Source organism: Onychomys torridus, chromosome 5 (genome assembly GCF_903995425.1).
Source record: "Onychomys torridus chromosome 5, mOncTor1.1, whole genome shotgun sequence".
Lineage (NCBI taxonomy): Eukaryota > Metazoa > Chordata > Mammalia > Rodentia > Cricetidae > Onychomys > Onychomys torridus.
In genome coordinates, this window is record NC_050447.1 from 93,061,379 (window position 1) to 93,087,225 (window position 25,847).

General features: G+C 39.7%; 1 protein-coding gene across 1 annotated transcript in view; it reads right to left on the reverse strand.

Annotated features, from left to right (window-relative positions):
* Nucleotides 1-25,847, reverse strand: part of Rala (RAS like proto-oncogene A) — a 61,482-nt gene that overhangs the window by 18,709 nt on the left and 16,926 nt on the right. The window contains exon 2 of the mRNA XM_036189106.1: nt 323-472. Within this exon, the coding sequence (XP_036044999.1) occupies nt 323-436 (114 nt within the window). The 5' untranslated portion in view covers nt 437-472. The remainder of the gene's footprint in view (nt 1-322; nt 473-25,847) is intronic.

A 25,847-nucleotide genomic window follows, 5' to 3' on the forward strand; every position in this document is an offset into this window, starting at 1 on the left:
TGTGAACCTAGCCTTTAATGGCTGAGCCATCTCTCCAGCCCCATCAATGCATTTTAAAAACACTAAAGTTAGATTAAAAAAAAAAAAAAAGAGGCAGTTTTCAATTTTACTTTGTTTTGAAAGCCTGGGATCTAGAGACTGGCTCTTGAGTTTTTGATTGTAAAATTAAGTAAGAACAGATGTTGGCTCTAAATGTAAAAGTGGAAAGATATTATTAGGAGCTTTCAAGGATTGAAAGAATCCAACTAAATAACACTAACCTAAGCTAGAGGTCGATTCTGTGGAAACCCCACTTTTGCTATTCAAGTGAAGTCACACTTACCTCATCATACATGAACTGCAGAGTCAGGGCAGACTTGCCCACACCACCACTGCCCACCATGATGACTTTGTGTAAGGCCAAAGAATTCTGACCCTTGGGTTTATTTGCAGCCATCCTGTTTCCCAGAGTCTTCAGAGGATTAAGAAGAATCTAAGACAAATGAAACAGGTAGGACTCAGTATACTCCTTAGAATTCCAGTGGAGGAAAGAAACACAAGGTCCTTGGAGGGAGAATCCTCCATCAGAGAACGCAACAGCAACAAGACAAAACAGTGATCCAAGGGCATTATCTACAAATAGATTCTGTAATGCATGAGCTGTGACCAAATGTGAACATTTCCCAGGGCAACCATACGCTGGTAATAATGGGGTATTAGTTACATTGGAATATCTTCACCAGAGTATGAGAACAGACTAAAGCGTTATTTTGTTTTTGTGTTAATTCATATGAGCAACGCTTAAAGAAATGTCCCTCCTAATTTCAGTAAGAAACAGAGACTGCCATTTACATTAAAGACCTCCTTGGAAAGGCATGGATGAAGAAATTTTATCCAAGAAGCGGTAACAGTCTTACAGATAGGATCCCAGCAGTGTGTAATTAAACAACCATACTATGGGGACTTCTGTGGTTTTAGAGTCATCAATATAACTTGATTGCTTTGAGGTAGCATGCCCCCCCCCCTTTCCTTAGAACATTCATTTGTTTTACTATATAAGGCTCTCAATGTGGAGTCCAGACTCTTCTTTTTTTCAATAAATCTTTCCCTTTTTTTTAAAAAAAGATTTTATTTATTATGTATACAGTGTTTGTGCCTGCATATATGCCTGCAGGCCAGAAGAGGGCATCAGATCTCATTACAGATGGTTGTGAGTCACCATGTGGTTGCTGGGAAACTGAACTCAGGACCTCTGGAAGAGCAGCCAAGTGCTCTTAACCTCTGAGCCATCTCTCCAGCCAAGTCCGGATTCTTATAGAAGCTGTAGCGGTGATGGGTGCTAATGGCACACAGTTGCCTTTGGCCAGGATACCAGGACTGAGGAGGAAAAGAAGCTGCAAACTCACAGCAAACACTGAGCATGTAGGGAAGCTCAAGCAAAAACTTTGTGTTGTTGGGCAATCAAGGGTTGCAGCTCCCTCCTCAGTGCCTCCTCCACATGTTGGTAACAGCTTTGCTTAGTAGCAGTTCAGACCTATCCCTCTCTGCCCACCTCCCTGTGCCCTGCAGCTCAGCTCAGCTTAGCTAGCCAATACTTCACTGGTTTCCTTGTTTTGTAAATGCTCTTCTCTGCCTTCTACCTTTGCCATGAACTTTCCTATCTATCCAGCTATCTCTTCTCAGTTTGGGGGTCTCAGCCTTACCGAAACATTCAATATAAATTAGGCTTTCTTTTTCTGTGTTTCCAAGTAGCATCAGATACTTTCCTTTTATAAACCCCATCACAATTTGGAAACTGCCTGAGTGTGTAGTTGTTCAATATGGGTTTTCTCAGGTATAGTATGCCAGAAGCCACTTGAATGCAGGACACTATGTCTATTTGGTTGTGTTTTTAAACTTTATTATTGTCACATAATGTATGTGTATACATGCTTGTGCACACTGATGTGAGACTGTAGGCATGCACACGCCATGGTGGACATGTGGAGGATCAAAACTGGATCACCAGATTGCTTGATGAATGCTTTGGGCTTGTGGCAGGGAATCACAGCAGAGAATGTGCAGCAAACCAAAGATTTTCATATCAATGGAGGTCAGGAAGCAAAGACAGAAAGGAGAGGAATGGGGCTCCCAAGGGTCTCTTTAAGGGCATGCCCTAAATGACCTATCTTCTTTCTACTAGGTCACACCTCCTAAACATTGTACCATTGCCCAACAGCACCACAAGTTAGCAGCAGAGCTTTCAATGTTTAAGAACCAAACCATAAAAATTGATCCAGATTTTTTTTTTTTTTTGAGCTGAGGATCGAACCCAGGGCCTTGCGCTTGCTAGGCAAGTGCTCTACCACTGAGCTAAATCAGCCGCAGATGTTGTTTTACATGGTAAACAGCTAAAGCTCCTTCCCACCAAAACATTAGACATGCATAAAATAAGAAAATTCCACTAGTGTAATAAAAAAGGTGGGGGCGGGGTGGGGAATAGTGGGATAAAGAGCAGGGAGATGGGTTAGTTTAACAGACAGTCAAGACTGACTTCTCTGAAGAGGTGACATCTAAGAGCTGAGAACTGAAGTTCATGAAAGCACCTGCAACTCAGTTCTGAGGGCAGAGCATTTCAGACATCACGGATACAGAGCACAGTGAATCTAAAACACGAAGGAGCTGGCATGCTTTGAGGACTAGAACAAGGCCAGGGAAGATAAAGCCTCATGAGTACCATGAAAGCAGCATGAGGTGGGATTGAGAGGCTGGCAGAGGCAGGATCAGAAAGGCAAGGAAAGTCATGGAAAAGTGCCTGGGTTTTATTATACCAAGCAGACTCTGGAGACTTTCTGAGCAGGATTGTGCCATAATTTCATCTGAGTTTTTAAAAAGATTACCCTGGCTGATATGTGGAGAGCTGATGGTACAAGTATAAAAGCTGAAAATGGTTGAAAGGACTTGGTGGCACATGTCTGTTAGCATAGTGCTTGGGAAGTGAGGGTGGGAGAAATCAATGGTCCAAGGTCATGCTTGGCTACACAGGAGCTAAAGGTAAGCCTGGACTACAAGGGACCCTGTGTCATACCCAAGCCCCTTCCCCACACAAAAAGACTTGAAAATACAGGAGTCGATCATAGCTGTACACACAGGCAGCAGAGACACCATAGCAATACTGACTCTGCCCTCTCAACTATTCTCTGGAGTAAATACATCTAGACCAGGGGCAGTAACATTTACTGAGCACTCACTAAGTACCAGGCATTGTTTGAGTACACTACACACAGTACCTCAGTCTAGTTCATTTATGGGCAACTCTATGGTGTATGTACCATTTAATTTCCTGTAACAGATGAGTTACATGAGTTGCAAAGGTGGCATGCTCCAACTAAGCTAGCCTGACCTTTATTTTGTTTATTTTTTTAATTTATTCTTCTCTTATGTATTACATCCTAACTACAGTTTCCCCTCCCTCCTCTCCTCCCAGTCCCTCCCCACCCATCTCCCCTCAATCCATTCCTCCTCTATTTCCCTTCAGAAAAGAGCAGGCCTACTAGGGTTATCAACCAAACATGGCATAACAAGTTATAATAAGACTAGGCACGTACCCTCATATCAAGGCTCGCGAAGGCAACCCAGTAGGAGGAAAAGGGTCCTAAAAACCAGCAAAAGAGTCAGAGACAGCTCCTGTTCCCACTGTTAGGAATCCCACAAGAACACTAAGCTACACAACCATAACATATATACAGAGGTCAGATCCACACATGCTCCCTGATTGTTGGTTCAGTCTCTGTGAGCCCTTATGAGCCCTGGTTAGTTGAATCTGTGGGCCCTGTTCTTGTGGTGTCCTCGACACCTCTGGCTTCTAAAATCCTTCCTATCCTTCCATAGCCTGGCCTTTCTAACCACCCTGCTATCTAGGTAGGCACTTGCAAGAACAACTGATTTGATTTGATGGAGGAAAACAAGACATACTTCTAAGCTTCTGGCACAAACATCTGAATGTGTGGTAATGCTACCAAAGATAGAGCAAACCTAGGAAGAAATAGGCCTAGGAAAGAAATTTTGAGCACTACTTGGGTATGTCATCCAACTCAAGTTTTTAAATAGGGAATTGGAGGTCAATCCATAGTTCAAGGTAAGGGTAGAAACAGAGACATAAATATAAACATCAGTTTTCAGATAACATTTAAAGTTACAAAACTGAACAAGCTCTCTTCAGGGACAAGATGGAGCTAGAGATGAGAAGGCAAGTGAGGAAAGGGGCCTGAGATAACTAACAGGCTGGCTAACTTGACTCCTGTTGAGTCTGAGAGATGCAGTGAGACAAGAGACAAACAGACCCGGCAAGGTGGAGCAGTTCTAGTAACTATGGGAAGTCTCACTTAATATCAAGGTGGTGAGAAGATGAGAGAAAAGCACAGAAATGGATTTTTACTTTGAAGATGGAGTAATGGAGTCCTGGTGTTACCAGCAAACCAAGTTTGTCATTTAGTTGCCTTTTGGTATTGGTAAAAGATGTGTCTGTATAGTAATCATCGACAAGGGGATAAATCTGATGATGCTGAAAAGGGCCAACTCTAGTATCTAAGTTCTCTAATGCAGCCCAGAATACGACAGAGGAAGAGGCAGGAGCATCTCTTCTAATGTAATGGGAGATAAGGCCAAGAAAGGATGAGGGTACAAATGAAGACTGCAGATGGATTTTGTGATGTCCTCAGTTGTTTCTACATTTCTTCAATGGAATATGATTACAGAGACAGTGAGCGAGAATTCAAAAGCAAGCTTGGCTAATTGATCAATAAATAGAATATACAAAAACAGATCTAAATACATAATGTGATACTGTGTAACAAAGGTGGAAAGTTCCATGCAGAGGTTAGGATGATAGCAATGCAGTGAATGATTTTAGGGCATTTGGTAAATCATCCTGAAAAAAAAAAAATAGCTGGGTTTACTATGCTATATAGGCTGAGATGAATCAGACAAAAACAGAGCATCACTTTCATCATCTTGGACAGGGAAGTAAAAATATAAAACTGTGGAAAGTATCTATTTATTCATTTTTATATATGAAAGCTACATTTTTGGCTGGTCATGGCAGAATATGCTATAGTTCCAGCATTTAGAACAGCAAGGCAGGAGGGTGGCATGCTTAAGACCAGCCTGGACTACATACATAACAAGACTTTGCCTCAACACACTAGTATAGTAATAGTTTCCTCATGTAAGAGCTATTTAAGTAAGATCAACGTAGGAAACTGTGGAATATGAAACAGAATGGTTCTAAATAAGTTTAAGAGAATACAACTCAAACTATAATGGGATATCATTATTTTACTCATCAGATAAATTTTTTCCCCAAAGTCCAGCAAACTTTAGCTCCTCTGACCTAATTTTATATAGTCAATAAATTAGAAGTGGTTTTTATGTTTTTGAAGGATTGTAAACAAACATAATCATGAATTTACAACAGAGAATGTATGTGGCCTAAAAGCCTAAAATTCTACTGGCACTTTACAGAAAAAAACCTTGTCTATCTGAATCCAGGCCCCTCTGTGTCTTCTCTGGTCCCAAGTCCAGACCTACACTGGACCCACAGGACACAGCACCTCTGTAGGCCCAGGAACAGATCTGGATCCAGTAATCAACCCTGTCTGCCACAGCTACTTCAGATTTAAAAGACCCTGGCCCATAGCTAGCCTCTCACCTTAGCTGGGCTCTCTTGAGACACCTCAAAGCCACCAGACAGCCTTGGGATTTCAGTTTGGTAGGCTAAAACTCATATTAAGAGACAAGACCCCAAATCCAGATGTTCAGGTCCCACTGTAAAAACACAAATAATGCAATAATCCAAGACAATATGCCCCACCTCAATCACCACTTCCAAAGTAATGTCCTCTATCTTAGATGGAATTCAAGACACAGAATTCCAAAGAATAATTACAAGCATGTTCAGCTAGTTTAAAGCATTTAAAGAGGAAACTTAAACAAGACAGGAAAAAAAAATGACTCAAGTCCAAGAAAATATAAGCAAATGGCTTAATGAAATAATGGATATGAAAATTAAGTTCAATAAAGAGAAACACTAAAGAAAACTCAAACTGAATTGAAGCAAGAAATAAAAAACTAAGTACAGGAAAAAACTCAGTGGAATGCCTCACCAACAGAGTGAATCATGTAGAAGACAGAATATTAGGGCTTTAAGAGGAAATATAGAAACTGGATCATTCAATCAAAGAAAGTGATAAATTAAAAAATAAATTAAACAATGAGGTACTATGAAAACCAAATTTATGAATTATGGGCATAAAATAAGATGAATTCCAGGCCAAAGGCACAGTTAATATCTATAATAAAATCATACAGAGAATTTCCCAAATCTAAAGAGATACTCATCCAGGCAGAAGAGGCTCAAAGAACACTAAATCAAGCAAAACGGAAACTCCCCATCTATAATAGTCAAAACACTGGGAACAAAGACTAAAGAAGTACTGCAGAGGTGAAAGAGAAAAGACCCACGTCATATAGAAAGGCAGACCCATCAAAACAGCAGCTAATTATTTGATGAAAACTTTTAAAGTCAGAAGAGCTTAGAAAGATGAAGTCTAAGTTCTGGAAGATCATGATTACCAATTAGACTGCTAGACCCAGTAAAGAAAATTAAATTAAAATAGAAGAAATAAAAACTTTCTATGACAAAAATAGACTAAAGGAATAAATGACCACTCAGCCAGCTCTATAAATGATCCAGGAAGGAATACATTGGACTGAAGAAAGGGATAAACACACCCAGGATGGCACAGAGGAAGAATAAATAATGCTAAATAGTCAAAATGATAATAATAAGAAATAATGCTTAATAATCAAAAATGTCTAAGCAAACAATACAAAATCAAGCAAACGAAAAGTACTATCTATGAATACTAATGGTCTCAGTTTCCTAATAAAAAGACACAGACTAGCAGAGTGGGTTAGAAAACAAGATTTGTCTTTTTGCAGTCTCTAAGAAACACACCTCAGGGTGAAAAGATAGAAAAGGCTACTCTAAGAACATGGATCTAGGAACCAAGCAGACATAATTATTCTATTATCAGGCAAAATAGGCTCTAAAACTAGTTATAAAAGATAAAGGTCATTTCATATTTATTAATGCGAAAATCCATCAAGAGAACAGTACAATTCAATGCACCAAACAAAGATGTACCCAATTTCATAAAACAAACTATTACTATATGTAAAACACCAGATTAACCCCAGCATAGTTGTGTGGTGATGTATTGTGTGTCGTCGTCCCCCGCCCCCCCCACCCCAATATACTGTATCTCCCAATAAAAGTTATCTGAGGATCAGAGGAAAAAGCCAGCCACTATAGTAAACAAAAGTCATGCAATGGTAGCACATGCCTTTAATCCTATCACTTGGGAAGGATCTGTCTGGATCTATGTGAGTTCAAGGCCACATTGGGAACAGAGCCAGGCATGATGGCACACACCTTAAATTCCAACACTAGTTAACCATGGAGGTCTGGAGGTCTGTACAGACAGACAGGAGGAAGTGACAGAGCTGGGCAGAAAGAGGAAGTGATGTAGCTGGACAGAGAAAGCAAATCAGATGGCAGAACAGCAAGGCATATAGGCGTGGGTAGACAGGAAGTAGCCTGCTTTTGGAAGCTGCGGAGTTGGTGACGTAAGGTTAGCTGTGACTTTCCCTATTTCCCTTATCTCTCAGGTTTTCACCCCTATATCTGGTTCCATGTTTCTTGTTTAATAAGACTGTTTAGAAATTTGTCTACATAGTTGTAGTGGGAGATTTCAATAGTCCACTGTAGACTGGCTACATGGATGAGAGAATGGGAAGGTAGGGGAAGGGGAGAAGAAAAAAGGGGGAAAGGGGAGGGGAGAAAGGGGGAGGCAAGGGGAAGGGGAGAGATTTGAGATAAATGAAACTATAAATCAAAAACACCTAACGAACATCTACAGAGCATTCCACCTAAACACTAAAGAATGCACATATGTTTGCAAAAATTCACAGAACCTTTCCCAAAACTACTGGGACATCAACAAACATAAAAATATTAAAAAACCATCCTGTTTTTTAAATGACCACAACACAACAACAGCAACAAAAGAAACCACAGAACGTGCAAACTCAAAGAGACCAAACAACACGTTACTGGGTAGTAAACGGGTCACTTTGAACTAAAAACTTCCTAGAGCTGAATGAAAATGAAAGCATCATATGCAAAAATATATGGGATATAATAAAGGCACTCATAAGAGCATGATGCACCTTAAGGCCCTGGAAAAAGAAGAACAAACTCCCAAACTGATATGTGGGAGGAAATAATTAAAATTGGAAAAGAAATTAGAGAAAGGGAAAAGAAAAAATACAAAGAATGAATGAAATGAAGAGATAGTTGTTTAAAGGCCAACCCCCTAGCAAATTATCAAAAAATTAGTAAGATTAGAAAGAGAAACATCACAACAGACATCAAAGAAATTCAGAAAAGTATAAGGATACATTTAAAGCCCTGTATTCCACTAACATGGAAAGTCTGATAGAAATGAATCAATTTCTAGATGCATTAGACCCATAAAATTAAACCAAAGGGGAACAAATGATTTAAACAGATCTATAAGCAGCAATGAAATTGAAACATTAATAAAAGTCTCTCCACTAAAAAATTCCAAGGACCAGATGGATTCACTGCAGAGTTCTATGAGACCTTAAAAAATATATATATATTATCAACATTACTCAAATTATTCAATAAAACAGAAAAGGAAGGAATTCTTCAAAATTATTTTTATGAACCCAGTGTTACTGTGATTAGTAAGCCCAGTAAAGATACAACAAAAAATGAGATTAGAGACCAATCTCCCTTATAAACACAGATGCAAAAATTCTCAATAAAATATTGGCAAACAGAATTCAAGATCTTAACAAAAAGATAATTCATCATGATCAATTTGCCTTCATTTAGGAGATGCACAGATGTAGATCCATAAATGTAACATAACATTTAAATGCACTCAAAGACAGAAATCAAAGGATTATCTTAATACATGTAGAAAAAAATCTTTAATAAAATCCAACAATACCCTCATGATCAAAGCTATGGATAGGCTAAGGCTGGAGGGAGCACTCCTTCACATAATAAAGCTATGGCAAACTTACAGCCAACATCAAACTAAATGGAGAAAAACTTAAAGCATTTCTGCTAAGATCATGAATTAAAAGGGGTGTCTACTCTCTTTCCTCATATTCAGTAGTATCTGAAGACTCAGCTACAGCAGTAAGTTAAAAGAAATAATAAAGGAGATGAAAATTGGAAAAGAGGAACTCTAAGTATCCCTAATTGTAGATTCTACGATTCTATACAGAAAAGACCCTAGAGACTCTACTGGACAACTCTTAAAAGCTGGTGAACACTTTCACCAATATATAAATGTTATGGAGTAACCAACTACTTTCTGATTTGACTTAGGGCAAGATCTACAAGCTGGAACTCATGCCTGGTACCATTACTGGGGTCAAGAACCTGTGGCTAGATAGGTTAGGCCCTAAAAGAAAATCTATTGCTACTATTTTGTTAAATGGACATAGTATTAAACTTACTTCTTATGACTTGTTGTTACACCCACAAATTAGTGCACTTCTCTATCCTCACCAGAGAGGCTTCTTTTGGCAGCAGATATAAACACAAGGACCCACAACTGTCAAGATGGAGAGAACAAGAGACTGTGGGGTGCTGAGATCAAGCCAGACAAAATCCTAGAACAGGTGATCATGAAGTCCCAGCTCAGTTCAGTTGAGAAGCTCTTGGCAAGTGAAGAGTCATTTTTCTTCAGGGATGTGGCCCATGAGAGGCTACCCATGTTCTAGGAGATAGCCACACACCCATAAACATACTAGCAGATCCAAGTGAACTTAGCAGGTTTTAAGAACAAACAAACAAACAAACAAAGAGAACAGAACATATCAAGAAAGTTGGGAGGGAACTCATGGATAGGGAAGTGAGGGAACAATCAGAACAGGGGATTTGGGAGGTGGGCTTGATGAAAATACATGATAAGATCTGGAATGATAGCTTAGTAGTCAAAAGCACTTGCTGTGCTTGCAGAGGCCTGGATTAACTACCAGTACCCACATAGGTGTCTCACAGCCATTTGTCACTCCATTTCCTGGAGATCTGATGCCCTCTGGGCACCAGGCACACATGTGGTGCATATACACACGTGCAGGCAAAATACTCATACACATAAAAATAAACAATTCTCTTAAAAGAACAATCTGCATTGTCTGCATGTATAAAATTCTCAAACAGGGTTGGGGATTTAGCTCAGTGGTAGAGCGCTTGCCTAGCAAGCGCAAGGCCCTGGGTTCAAGTCCTCAGCTCAAAAAAAAAAAAAAATCAAAAAACTCAAACAATAAAAAATTAAAAAACAACATATAAATCATATAAAACATATAAATCACAGGGCCTGCATGGGTCTGTCTGCACCGGTTCCTCTGCGTACATATTATTGCTTCCAGTCTAGTGTTTTAATGGGATTCTGTGTAGGAACGCATGGGTCTCTGATTCCTGTGTTTCCTCTTGAGCTCTTCTCCTTTTGTTTGTTTCATTCAAATCTCACGTGACAGTTTTGCTTTATTTTACTATATTTTATTATTATCCTTAGAAGCTTGTTTGTTTTCTAATGAGACAGAAAGTGAGTGAATCCGTATGGGAGAAACTGGGAGGAGTAGAGTGAGAGGAAGTTGTATTGAGGATATACTATATGAGAAAAAAAAATCTATTTCCAATAAAAGGGGGAAATGTTCTCATTCTGCAGCTCTAATTGGCCTGGAACTTACAATTCTTCTGCTTCAGCCTTCCAAGTACTAGAATTACAAGCATGTAAAGCCATGCTTAGCTACAAATAAAACATTTTAAAGTAAGAATCTAAGTATAGCTTCTGGTTTACAACATTTGAGGGTCTACTGTTTAAGGCAGAGTTAGTGTTCTCTTTATATTGAATTCTTTGATCTTTTGACTTAACAATTCCTATGGTCATATTGTTTCCTACAACCCAAACCCATATGTATTTAATGTGAAAGTCACGTACTGTCTTAAGGACATATTGATTAGTCAATGCTTTCAAAATTACATCCTAAAATAATTTCTAGAAACCAGGAATTTAAAACTGATGATCAACTCTAAAGCCACAAAGATTCTCTTTGTGTCAATGAATTCTGTCCTTTTACAGATCACTCGTTGAACTGCTAGTCTGAGGAACTGTGGTTGAACAATCAATTCTTTTTAAGGAACAATGGGAAGGAATGGGAGGGAGGAAGAAAGTCAGGGAGGAGGCAAAAAGCAGCAAACTTTAAATTCTGTCTGCTATACATACACAGACACACAGTCATCCATCCAGTCAGGTCAGCATCTCGGTAGCACTGTAAGATGCTTACTGTATATCTAAAGAGTTACAAAGACCACTTCCTAATCTGCTTACCACAGGCTCATTCCCATCAAGGCACACACAAACACTCCTGGAACCTGCTCTCTTTACCTCTCGACACATTTTCATGATTTTAAACGTAAGGGGAGAGGGCTGGAGAGATGGCTCATAACTTAAGAGCAGTTGTTCTTGCAGAGAACCTGGGTTTGACCTGCAGCACTCACATGGAAACTTACAACCATCCCTAACTACAGTTCCACGAAATCTGGTGCCCTCTTATGTCCTCTAAGGGCACCAGGCACACACACTCAATGCACTCACATACATATAGGCAAAACACCCATACACAGAAAAAAAAAAAACCCTAAAATAATGCTATTAAAAATAATCACGACCAGACTCAATGAGAAAATTCATATAGTCAACACAAGACAAAAAGGGGCATTAGACAAGATTCTTACCCTCAAATAAGAAAGACACATGACCATTGCCTTTCTGGGTCTAAGTTAGTTTATTCAATATAGTATGTTATGTTCTAATTCCAGGTTCACTGAGACGCTCCAAAAATACGCAACCCCAGCCTCCCAATATTCATATACACCATACACACATACACAGCCATACACATACAAATAAAAATAATAAAATATAAATTCAATCAAATGGTTAAAAGCAAAATTATACCATTTATGAACCTTATCAGGCTCAACTAAGAGAGAAGTTTGATAGGTTAAGCAATGACATTTGGAAGATCTAACCCCCATGGAAATGGGCTTTTCCTGGAGAACTCTTCCAATACAACATCCTTCAGTTCCCCTGTTTTCCAGTTTTACAAAGCAATGTGATTTTAATAAGCTGCTTTATTTTTACCTTGAGGTATGATTTCTCATTTTAAAATGCATACACTAAAACTGAAGAAGCACAGACAGTAGCACAAGTAAGTCAAGCCCTCTATTTTCCTACGAGGAAATAGAGGCATCGGAAGAGGTAAGTCACTTGTAAGAAGTTCCAGGGAGCTGTGGTACAGCAGTGCTTCTCACCCTTCTTAATGCTGTGACCCTCTAATACAGTTCCTCATGCTGTGTTGACCCCCAACCATAAAATTATTTCATTGCTACTTCATAACTGTAATTTTGCTACTGCTATGAATTGTAATGTAAATATCTGATATGCAGGATATCTGGCTGAGAACCGCTGTGGTAGAGTTAAACCTAGAACTGACCCAGGATTCAAGAGTCAGGCTGCCAGAACTGGTTCATTTAGTAACTGGACCCTGAACTGGTAGTTTCCATATTCACTAACCTGCCATACTGTAAGACTGGGTTTAACTGGCAGCAGGGCTGGCCAGAATGTGACTTAGTAGCTTCTTATGGAGCATGGCTTTAGAACACACCTTGGCTGCAGTGGGAGCTTCTGAAGACAAAGACTTGTTTCAGTGGATGTTTAGCAGCTACATTCATTCCATCACCAGGGAATCTGCAGCAGTGCTTACATCACCTTTCTCTTCCCCAGTTCTCGCTGATCATGAATCATACCTGCCTGCTAACTAATCCCAAATGAGTCAGCCTTGACTCTATGGCTCGGAAAGAAGAAAAGAAAAGATTAAAGCTCTTTACATGCTATTTTATAAGAGTTCAACCTGAGAAACTACAAACACGAACAGATGAAGCCTGGGGTGTTTAATTCAAGTAGAATAAATTCTTAGGCTTAAATATAGTTGTTACTCTCATAAACCAAAGGAATATTCAGAACTAAGAAAGATCAAATAATGATGAATTTTGAATCACGAGTTACATTTCAGTCAACAGGACACAACTATAATGAAGCATGGGACTAAATAAGACAGCAGAATAAGGGTTTTTGACTTTGACCCTTAAGACATCTACAGATTAGCTACAATGTCACAGGGATTACAAAGCTCCTTTTAGGAATACTAACTGCACTGTAATGAAAGGCAAATCCACCTTGTAAAAAAGTGAAAGTAGTTTGCATAGCTTATTTAAAATTCTCCAAAGACTGTATCCTGACCACAGGTTAAGATGTTAATGCCTTAGCACCACCTTCCACGGCTCTTTTCTTTTTTTCATTCTTCACCTTTTAAATGTTGAATGTTAATTCTGATGCATTTTGCAATTTCTGCTAATGAAATATTTAAGGAAAATTTGTGGACATTTGAGTCAACTACCAAAATGGATTTATAAACAGCTGAATACTGGTATCAAAAACAGGCCCTATTAGGACTAACATGCAATGACTTGGTATACTTAATTTACAACACAGAATTTCCCAAATGTTATGTTTAGATGGGAAAAGAAAGCCTCCATTATTAAAACTCGGCCTAACCACTGTTACTCTACATATAAGTTTAGAATTTTTATCTGCAACAGGGTTCCTGAAATACACCATATAGTAAGTAAACTGCACATATTCACACATTTGGATAATAATCCCTTCTTTCCCCTATACTTCTCTCCATAGATCTGATTTTTCTATAATAGATTAGTTAAGCATTTTTCTAGAGTCACATAAAAATGAAGTTATGCAATATGTACTGCTTTTATCTTTTATATTGATTTCTGAAAATTTAAAAATGGAATGGACTGCCTATAAGCACTCATCAAAGAATTAAGCACACAAAAATGGGGCAGAAGACTGAGCTGATTAAATTTCTTCTCATCCTACATACACATTTTAGTTATTTCTAAGATGACAACTTTAATACATTTGCTATAACAATTGGGGATAAACATAGCAATTATTTTGTGGTCCAAACAACTCAATCAAAATGTTTTAATTAAAAACATTTTGAGGGCTGCAGAGGTGGCTCAGTGAGTCAGAGTGTTTGCTGTCTAAGCCTGGGGACCTGAGTTTGAATCCCCATCACACATAAAAGCCAGGTGGGGCTGTCACCTTAGCATTTGCAGGGCAGGTGGATGCTGAGAACGCACTGGCTAGTCGGTCTAACACAAACCTCAGGCTTCAGGTTCAGTGAGAGCCTGTCTTAAGGGAATAAAGTGACAGAAGAAGATACCCAATATCTATAGCCTCCACATTTAAGGGCATAGGCACCCACACTTCCCCATGTGTACACACACCTACACACAAAAATAAAAGTATTTTTTTAACAAGGTGCATGCCTGAAATCCTTGAGGATCATGAGTTTTAGGCCACCTTGGACTACAGGCAAGATAGTCTCAAAAAAAGGAAAAACAAAACTCCCATTTCTCTCTAGTTGGTAAAGTAAATGTGCCTATGGCGGTAGAGAAGGATGTTTAAACATTTGCACTGCTTCCCCTTCCTCCCGCCGGCTTTCCGGGTGGTCCACTCCTCAGTGATCGCCCAGCATTTCTAGACCGGATTTATATCAGTGCTCCTCCCATGTAATCAGGATTTCCTGATGCAAGCTGTCTATTTTACTTCAACTAAGTACACTTTCTGTAAAGGAATCCACACACATACATATTTGGACAGGAAACAACTCCAGGAAATGACCTTGAAGAATAGTTTATTAGTACTTATAAAACTGGGTTACACCCCAGGAGGAACAGGAACACTATTTAGAAATCTTCATTAAAAGTCTGGGATGAAGCTCAGCATTAATGTGACTGCCTAGACGTGCAATGTTCTGGGTATACCACCACTTCCCCAATTCCCAACTCTCATCCCCAAAAATCCTAACTGGAAGTCTGGGCAGAGAAGGAAGAACCAGCAAGTCAGGGCCGATGAGTCAGACTGCTCCCAGTCTACACTACACGGAGGAAAATGAAACATGGACTCAGAAGCTGTTAGTGTTCATAAGCCTGCTCCCCCAAATGTCTCTCCCAATAAGATGGAACTGTCAGAGACAATTCTGCCAAGTTCAGCCAACTTTCATGCAATTGCCTTAATATATTAATACAAACATATCAATAGAAGTCTTTTATAGAAGACTTGACTGCAATGGAATTCTATCTTCTGATATGGTAATCATCAACTCAAAGCTCTAGCAAGAGGTGAATCTCTACAAAGCCTTTCTTCTTACCTTCTAAAGGCAATTGGAGACTTAGAAATTTAAGGAATATTATAACTGCTACAGTTTATATCCAGTTAAACAATCTATATGACATGTTTATACTGACTGTGCTGTTTGCAAATTATCTCAGCATAAGAATATCCCAGTCCTCCTTGTGAATTCAATAATTTCTCAATTATAAGTTCTACTATGTTCCCTTTAACAAATGTTATACACCTTTGGTAAATTTACTGCTTTTGCTGAATGTATATGTGAATTATTAGTGAGAACTGATATTTAGAATAGACCAGCTATCAGGATCATGACTGTGCTTATGAGGTTAATATTTGTTTATGACAGTACTCATAAACAGGATTTAATTATGGAAAGTCATACAATGAATGGGAAAGGCATTTAATAATGATGCTGAAACTTGAGTATTGAGAGACAGTCATCACACAATGATGTGTGACACACAACTACAATCTCAGGAGTTAGACACAGGAGAATCTTAAATTCAATGCCCAGGCTACACATAGTAAGATGCTGTCTCAAAAAATAAAGTATTGAATGTCAGTGTAAATTTTCAGGAAAATGCAAAGGCAGCTGTTGTGGTCTGAATGGCCCTCACATGCTCATGTTTGAATACTTGGTCCCCAGTTGGTGGACTATTTAGTAATAGGATTAGAAAGTGTGACCCTGACAAAGGTGTGGCCCTGGGGGCAGGCTTTGAAATTTCAACTCTTGCCATTCCTTTCTGTGTCCTGCTTGCAGACCCAGATGTGACCTCTCAGCTGTTCCTTTCACCATGCCTTCATTCCACCACCATGGACTCTAACCCTTTGAAATGGAAGCCCCATTAAACACTTCCTTTTACAAGCTGCCTTTGTTATGGTGTTTTGTGACAGCAAGAGAAAAGACAGAAATTGGTACCAGGGAGCAGGTAGTGCCGCGACAGACCTGACCATGTGGTTTCCCTAGACAAATGCAGAAGACTTTGGGATGCTGGACTAGAAAAGTGGTTGAACATTATAAGCAGAGCTTAATGAGCTATCAAATAAAAGCGTGGAAGATGGTGCTGAGAACAACATGGACTGTGGAGGCTTAGCCTAAGAGGTTTCAGAGGGGAACAATATTAACAACTGGGCTAGAAAACATTTCTGTTATAGTCTGGCAAAGGATGTGGCTGCTTTCTGTCCTTGTCCTGGGAATTTTCCTGAAGCTAAACTGAAAAATAATGAACTAATTTCTTTGGCAGAGGAGATTTCAAAACCAACTAATGACTTCTGTCACATGTTCATAATCATTACTCTTATGCAGGTCTACCATGAAAAAGAGCAAGTAGAGCAAAAAAGAAATACAAAATATGGCTGTAAGAGGAAAAGAGCACCTGGAAATTAATGCTGGAGTCAAGGCTTGAGCTGAGATAAGGAGACTGAGGTGAGGCCTGATGTGCACTGGAATAAAGGGAGGAGTGCCATCAGAGCAAGACACTCCCCGCCATGGCTGGCTAAGCTTCCAACCTATGAAATGACTGCAAAAATTTGCTGTTTCTACAAAGCAACAAACAAAAGGGGGCAGGCTCCATTCCAAGCAGGTAGCAGAACTCACTGAGTTCTGCTGTGTTGTCCGTGTGTTCTGGTTTTAGAGTCATGGAAGACACAATACAAAGAGGGAGGTGGACTCTTCCTCCACAGTTAAGGAGAACTGTTGAGGCTAGAGCTGTGTGGCAGGGGAGCCCCCTGCATGTGGGCCCTGGGAGACCATTATGTGGAGCTATGAAAGTGAAGCCTGGATTATGTTAGAGACTCCAAGAAGTTAGAGGTACCAGAGCTGTGGTACATCTGCCAAGGAGAGCTGCACACTGAGAGTGGAACCAGCCTGAGAGAGGTATCTTACAGGCAGCAAAGCCTGAAAGACTGAGCCACCTAAATCCTTTGGCATCAGACAAGGAACTACGGGATTTGGAATTTTCCTTGCTGTGTTTTGGTCTTACTTTCCTCCAGTATTTCCTTACTACATCCCCGCCTTAGGAATGTTGATATACATTGTGTTACTGTATGTTGGATGTATGTAATTTCCTTTTTTATTTTCATAGGTGGTTAGTTAAGAAATTGCTTTGTGTCTCAGAAGAGACTTTGGACTTTAAAAGTGTTGAGGCTGAAAGGCTGTGAGGACTTTTGGAGTTGGACTGATGCACTTAGCATTAAGATATGGCCAGAAGTCTATGTGGTCTGAATGGAACGTGGTCTGAGTGAGAATGGCGCCTGAGGCTCACATGTCTGAATACCTGGCCCCTAGTTAGTGAACTGTTTAGGAGGGATTAGGAGGTGTGGCCTTGATGGACGAGATATTCCACTTGGGTGTGTGTGTGAGTTATTTAAATCTCTTGCCATGACCAGTGTGCTCTCTCTGCCTCTTGCTTACAGATCCTGATGTGAGCTCTCAGCTATTCCCACCACTATGCCTTCACTCTACCCTCATGGACTCTAAATCTATGAACCTGTGAGCCCAATTAAACGCTTTCTTTTATAAGTTGCTTTCTTGGTCATAGTGTTTGTCACAGCAACAGAAAAGTAACTAATACATAAGTTTGCAAACAGCATTCATGTAGGAGCTTTATTTTAACATATGAATACAAACAAGAAACTATTAGGAAAATTTCAGTAAAAGTAACCTGACTAAGGATACATACAAAATGTTTATTTGCTAGGACATTTGGCTATCTGCATTCCTGTTTTTTTACCCTGAATGTTACTCTTGAAATCAGGAAAAAGCTTATTGAAAGTGAAAAGAATTTACAAGTATTTATGATTATAATATAACCAAACTGTCACAAATAACTACTTTGAGCAACTGCAAAAACACTGGTCACATGACAGTGCTGAAAGAACACAACTTCAAGAGTTTTATTAACATTCTTTTAGACCAGTGTGGGCAACAGCCCCAAGAAGGCTCCCAACCAATGTTGTACTAGGGCTGGTATGTGTGACCAATACAGTTGAGATAAAGGCATGTCATTTCTAGAACATAGTTATAAAGGATCAAAGTTTTTGTTCTTGCTGTTCTCTCACTGTTTTATTTGGGGTAAACCTTGTTGTAAGTAGTTCTATGGAGAGGCCCAAAGTGCAAGGAACTGAGACTCTTGTGAACAGCAATACAAACTAGGAAGCAGATTCTCTAGACCTAGCCAAGTCTCAGTTGAGTGCTGTCTGGTGAGATACTGAGTTAGAGCCATTATAGCTAAGCAGGTTTTACACTCCTGACTCACAGAAGGGGTGAGAGAAATAAATGTATGCTGTTCCAAGCAACAGAGACTGGGGTGATTTGTACTATAGTAATATATAACTGCACAGCTAGTTAATAATTTTAGAGGCTGTTATGAATTGGATTATCATTTGGATTTAAAACTTCATGTCCTGAAGGCTTGACCTCCAATACAAGAGTCAGAGGTAGAACCTTTGGGAAGTAACTGGACTGGGGATTCTAATTTCATCAATACAATATCCACCAATGGAGTCATAGCTAAATAGATTATTGGGGAGGAGGCAATGGGAACTTGAGGAGACAAAGTCTAGTTCCTCATTCCCTTTCTCTCTTTTCCTCCCTTTCTCCTTTCTTTGTCCCCACGAGTCAAGTGGCTCTGTCTTGCTATGTACTTCATGTCATGATGCTCTGCCTCACAAGGGCCCAGAAACAATCTTTCTTTTACATTGATTTTTTTTCTCAATATTTTGTCATGTAGATGGAAAACTAACAGAGACTGAGGCCTTTCTACTGAAAGCCACCTTAGGAAAGGTCCTAAGCTGCAAGCCAGTTTGGTAAGTTCAAGGTTCTGATTTCCAATGTTTTGACCAAAACAAAACAGATATTTGAATTCATTCTTGAAAAACTTCAGTTCCCTTATTTAACTTCTGCTTCTTTGCCTTTCCCATTCAAATTTCAACCCCTCTTCTTCAGCTACTATAAATCTAGAGTCAGCAAACATTCTAGCAAGTATGTAAAGCTTTGTAGTGTCTACTCAACTCTGCCATAGGGACTCCAAAGCAGTCACTGACAATACCTAAGTAAAAGAGTATGGCTGGATTCCAAAACAACTTTTATCTAAAATCTGGCAGTGGGTGGACTTGGCTCTTTGCATTTTTTATAAATTTTGGTAATCTTAATGCTCCCACTTATACAGCAGATCCCATTTGCTGCAGATAATTCAACAGGCATCACTCCACAAAACTGACTTCTGTCATTCGTCAATTTGTTTCTGACACACATCCCTCCCTTCAGCTTAAAGAACAGTAACTGCTCAGCTCTCCTTCCATTTTTTAAAATTCACTGACGTGCTCCTCTCGTCTCTCATGCTTATCTATTCTTCCTGGCTCTTGTCAAGGACATTGGCGTTCACACTGCTAACACCAATGGCCAATTTTCCACCTTCAGTATTCTTCACTTGTTGGTAGCAGTTCACTGAGACACTCATTCTCTTTTTCATAAATGATTTCCTGAGAAATCATTTTGTTTTTGTTTTTTTGAGACAAGGGTTTCTCCATGTAACACCCTGGCTGTCATGGAACTTACTCTGTAGACCATGCTAGCATCAAAGTAACAGAGACTTGCCTGCCTGTGCCTCCCAACTGCTGGGATTAAAGGTGTGTGCCACCAATCAGGCTGAAAAAAAAATTATTTCTACTTACCTGTATGTATGTTTGTATTTGTATGTAAGCCATATGTGTGTGGGGGTGATCATGGAGGCCAGAGGAGTGCTAGATCCTCTGGAGCTGGAGTTACAGGTAATTGTGAGCTGCCTGGCATGGCTACTAGGAACTGTACTCTGGCTCTCTGGAAAAGCAGCAAGATCTTTTAACCACTGAACCATCTTGCCAGCCCCTTATAAAATTTGATTTCCAGGGTATTATAATTACCCATCGTTGTTTCCCCCACAAATTTCTATTTACCTTTTTTACTTACTTACCCCACTCTAAATGTTGGTTTAGTTGGACCTCCTTTTTCTATCTATCTTTAGCCAAGAAGGACTTCACTCAATTCTTGTGCTATTTGTATATCAACAAAACATCTGAAATTGAGTGGTTATAAAACAAAGAAATTTACTTTTTGTATATTTGAGGCAGTAAGTCTAATATCAAGATGCCACAGGTTTGTTGTCTCGAGAGCACCATTCTTATTTCAAGATGGTACCTCCAAGATGACAAATGCTGTCCTCATACAGTGGGAGAGCAGTTCTCTCTAGTCTCTTATAAATACACATATCCCATTTGTGAGGGTTCTGTCCACATAGCTTGATCTCCCCAATGCTCCTCTTGGTACCACTCTGCCTTGTGGATTGAGTTTCAGTATGAACTTTGGAGGTGATGAACTTTCAAACCACTGTACCAGGTATGACAATATGTAAAGATACTCATTTATACTTCAGATTTTATTTTTCCCCTAATGCCAGAGTCACATTCATTTTCCTACCCAATACCAGAGCCAGTTGTCTAATAACCTTTAAAATTGGTCATTGGTGTCAGCAGTGTGAACGCCGATGTCCTTGACAAGAGCCAGGAAGAATAGATAAGCATGCGAGACAATGAGAGGAGCACGTCAGTGAATTTTAAAAAATGGAAGGAGAGCTGAGCAGTTACTGTTCTTTAAGATGAAGGGAGGGATGTGTGTCAGAAACAAATTGACGAATGACAAGAGGACAGTTTTGTGGAGTGATGCCTGTTGAATTATCTTTAACATAACTACCTATGCTCCAAGCTACCAAAACTGAACTCTAATTTCGTCCATCTCAACAGGTCTGTCTTCACTCTTCCTCTATTAGTAAAGGGCAACCCCACACATCAAGTTGCTCAGGTTAAAACCCTTGGATTCATTATCATAGTTAAGATCTTATCTGCTGACAAATTCCTCAAACTGTATCTACTCCAAGACTTCCATGTGATTAGAATAAAGCTCCACAGGGCCTCTATCTATGCTACATGCTTTTTCTATCTTTATATGGGAAGAAAATAAGGCATGGCTCACTCTTTTATGTCCACGGATACTCTTTGTAGAACAGAACATCCATGTAGGCACGGACTCTACTCAGTTTGTTGTCACAGCACTACCATCTTGGATAGTTCCTGACATACAGTAGTCACTTAATGTTTGTTGTCTGAATGAATGAAGTGTGAAAAAGGCAGTGTGCATTTCCTAAAGTTGATGGAAAATTGTCAGCAAAACAACTTTATATATTCATTTTTTACTCTTCGAGTATTTTAAACAATCAAAGCTCTGATTATACATTAAACCAGAAAGAGCTATAGAATTTGTAGCAATGGGCCTAGGTTCTGGGGCCGACCATCTAAAAATTCTGGTTTATTGATGCTCATAATTTTTTTTTTTTTTTTTTGTTATTCAAGACAGGGTTTCTCTGTAGCTTTGGAGTCTGTCCTGGACTAGCTCTGTAGACCAGGCTGGTCTCAAACTCACAGAGATCCACCTGCCTCTGCCTCCCGAGTGCTGGGATTACAGAGTGCTGGGATTACAGGCGTGCACCACCACCGCCCGGCGATGCTCATAAATCTTAACAGACCATGTTTTTCAGGTCTGTATGTATAGCATGAAAAGACTGAACACAAAGCCCTAGAACTTTAAAAATCTATAAATCTCTAAAATTTGGATATGAATGATTAAAAAAATTATCGTATGTTTGTGTGTGTGTGTGTGTGTGTGTGTGTGTGTGCGCGCGCGCGTGCGCGCGCGCATGCGCGCACAGAAATATGAAGGTCAGAGGACAACTGTGTGAAGTTGGTTCTCTCCTACCTTTACATGCAACCCAGAAGTCAAACCTGGGTAGTCAGGCTTGTAGGCAAGTGAGCCATCTTGCCCTCCCAGGTGTGACTTTAGAGGTGGCATTTTAAAGACTGTTAGGAAGGTATAAGTATGACTTCCTGGAAAATGTCCTGATATACTTAAGTGTCACACCAGTCAATAAAGACTATTCAAGGACTTAAAAACTCACCAGTCTTTAATTATTACACAGATAAGAAGAGTTTCTGGACTTTTTATTTTTGTGATAAGCCACACAAATAGGACTCCAAAGCCATTTAGAGTACTAAAATAAAACACCATAGGCCGAGTGGTTATAGACAACAAGAACTTACTTCTTTTAATTCTTAAGACTTCAAAAGCCAAGAGCAGGGTACCATGTGGTGATATTGTGTCCCCCAAAATATTGTGCACCCTAATAAACTTATCTGGGGTCAGAGTACAGAGAATAGCCACTAGATAGACATAGAGGCCAGAAAATGGTGGCACACACACCTTTAATCCTAGCATTCTGGAGGCAGAGATTCATCTGGATCTGTGATTTCAAGGCCACACTCAAAACTGAGCCAGGCATGGTGGCACACACCTTTAATAGCAGGAAGTGGTGGGGTAAGCAGAAAGGTATATAAGGCATGAAAACCAGGAACTAGAGCCCTTTAAGCTTTTAGGCTTTTAGCAGCAGTTCAGCTGAGATCCATTCAGGTGAGGACTCAGAGGCTTCCAGTATGAGGAAACAGGATCAGCTGAGAAGTTTGTGAGGTGAGGTTAACTGTGGTTTGTTCTGCTTCTCTGATCTGTCAGCATTTACTCCAATATCTGGCTCCATGTTTTTTATTTAATAAGACCTTTTAAGATTCGTGTTACAGTGCCAGAATATTTGGAGTCTGGTTCACAGACAACTCTCTCCTCATCATAATTTCCCATGGTATAAGGAGTGAATGGTTTCTCTAGGGCCATACAAATCCCTTCTTGTGGGTTCTACCTTCACAACCTAATCATCTCCTCAAAGTATCATCTTGGAAGTTAGGAGTTCAGTATATGAATATTGGGGATACATAAACATGCATATCTAAACTGGAATTAAAATATGGAGCTAGAGAAATCCCCAAACTATACCAATACAAGTTTTAATTTTAGGAAATACATTGGAATAGCCACAGACACCTAAGGAACTCTTTAATCAGAGATAACCAACTAGACTCTAACAAGTACAAAACTAATCTTCACAGTTGAGTCATTACAAAGAACACTGACAAGGCAAGACCCATAAGGGCAGAGGTGACAGAAATGGTCTCCTAGAAGTAACTGTCTCATAAGTCAATAGAAATCTTTAGAGGTCTCAATTCATACTGATACCGCTGCTTATGTTGAAAGGAAATGAAGCTAAATTCTGAGGATGAATACCTACTGTCTCCTAATATTTTATAGTATTCATAAAAATGTTCCGTAGTGCTGTGGATATCGCTCTGTGTAAATAAAGTTCTGATTGGCCAGTGGCCAGGCAGGAAGTATAGGCGGGACAAGAGAGTAGAGAATTCTGGGATGTAGAAGGCTGGGGAGAGACACCGCCAGCCGCCGCCATGAGAAGCAATGTGTAAAGACACTGGTAAGCCACAAGCCACGTGGCAAAGAATAGATTAACAGAAATGGGTTAATTTAAGATAAAAGAAGTAGATAACAAGAAGCCTGCCACGGCCATACAGTTTATAAGCAATATAAGTTTCTGTGTGCTTTCTTGGTTGGGTCTGAGCGACTATGGGACTGGTGGGTAAGAGAGATTTGTCCTGACTCTGGGCCAGGCAGGAAAACTCTAACTACACCGTAGGGGTTGGGGATTTAGCTCAGTGGTAGAGTGGCTTGCCTAGCAAGCGCAAGGCCCTGGGTTCGGTCCTCAGCTCTGGGGAAAAAAAAGTTCCGTAAAGCAGGAACCAGACAGGTGTAAATAAGACTCCTAAGACTACACAAGGAATTATGTATCTTGCCTCAAAATACAATCTTAACAGTTAAAGACTTGAGGTGATGGAATCCACCTGTTTCCAACTGCTACCATGGGATAGTTATATGCCTGAACTTATTTAAACAACCTGTTCTTTCTCCTAGATTTCAAATTTCAGTGGATGGCATTACCATTCCGTTATGTTGAGATACCCACACCACAAACATGAAGTTACTCTTGCTGTTCCTTTTAACTCTTCAAGTGTAAGTCATCCCCAATCCTATGGCTCACACTTCAGATCTGGCCACCTTTCTCAATTTCCTGATACAATTCACACCACTGTATCACTGGGAGTTACTCTTAAGGATGTTGTTATGCTAGGACAATCTGTTTTTAAGATGTTTCACTCATGTGGTTGTTGGCAGGAGACCTCAGTTCCTTGCCACTTGGGCCTCTTCACTGGGCTACTTTAAGGTCATCATAGTGTGATAACTCACTTCTTCTAGACTGGGTTATCTAAGAAGGCAAAGCAGAAGCTGCACTGCTTTTAAAAGCCTTTTAAGTCACATGGTAATGTTATTTCTCAATAGTCTTTTGGCTCTGCAGGTTTGCCATTATTTATTGTGGGAAAGGAACCACACAAAGGGTTGACTATAAAGAAGCAAAGGTATTTGGAGGACATCTTGGAGCACAGCTACCACAAACAACTTTGCTAGAAAACTAGAAACATTGTAGAAAACATTGCTGAGAAACCTAAATAATAATTTAGATTGTGTTGATGGATTAGAACACAGTGATGGTTAATATCTCCAATTGGATAATCTCCAGGCATATAGGTAGAGATTATGTAGAGTAGATTGCCCTCTGGGCATGTCGTGAGGGATAACCCAGGTTTGGTTGACTGAAGTGGGAAGACCCACCTTTACTGAGGGTGGTCAATAAAATTATAGAATTCTCTTAAATAAAAGAGTTTGGGCTGAGCACAAGCATTCTTCTTCCTCGGCTTCCTGACTGTGGCTGCAATGTGAGCAGCTGCCTCGTGCCTCTCCTTTCCAGGCTGAACTGGTTCCCCGAAGGGGAACCCAAATGAACCCTTCCTTCCTTACACTGGTTTTGTCAGGGCACTTTATCACAGTAACAAAACAAGTAACTAAGACAAACACCCAGACTGCAGAAATGACACTCCTCCCCCAACTTATCTAGAGTCAGCGTGGAGACCGGTTAGTTCGCTTTAAAATGTGAACATACTAAGGCTCCACACACCTGAGACAATACGAAGAACAGAAGTGAAGAATGCAGGGTTGAAAGTATAGCCATGTTTTTGTTTTGTTCACTTGTACTGTGGTGCCACATACTGTTTCCTTCACCACAGGCTGCTGCTTTGAGATTTTACACTCCACAGATAACAGATGCATACATTAGCTCCTTCAAATGTTAAAGAAAGAACAACCAATAGTCTTAAAACAAAACAAACAAAACCCTCAAGTTGCTGCCATTTTTCTCTTTCTATTTCATTTATGAAGCAATAACTGTCAATTCATTCCAGTTTTGAGTATGAAGAAAAAGCATTAATAACCACTTTCATCTCAACCTATGTTCATATATGACCAGCTTAAAAAGGAAAAGTTGTTTCTGAACCTTTGTGCTTTCATATCCCACACCTTGACAAAGTTAAAAATGGGCTTTGTTGACTAATATGACAAAAAAG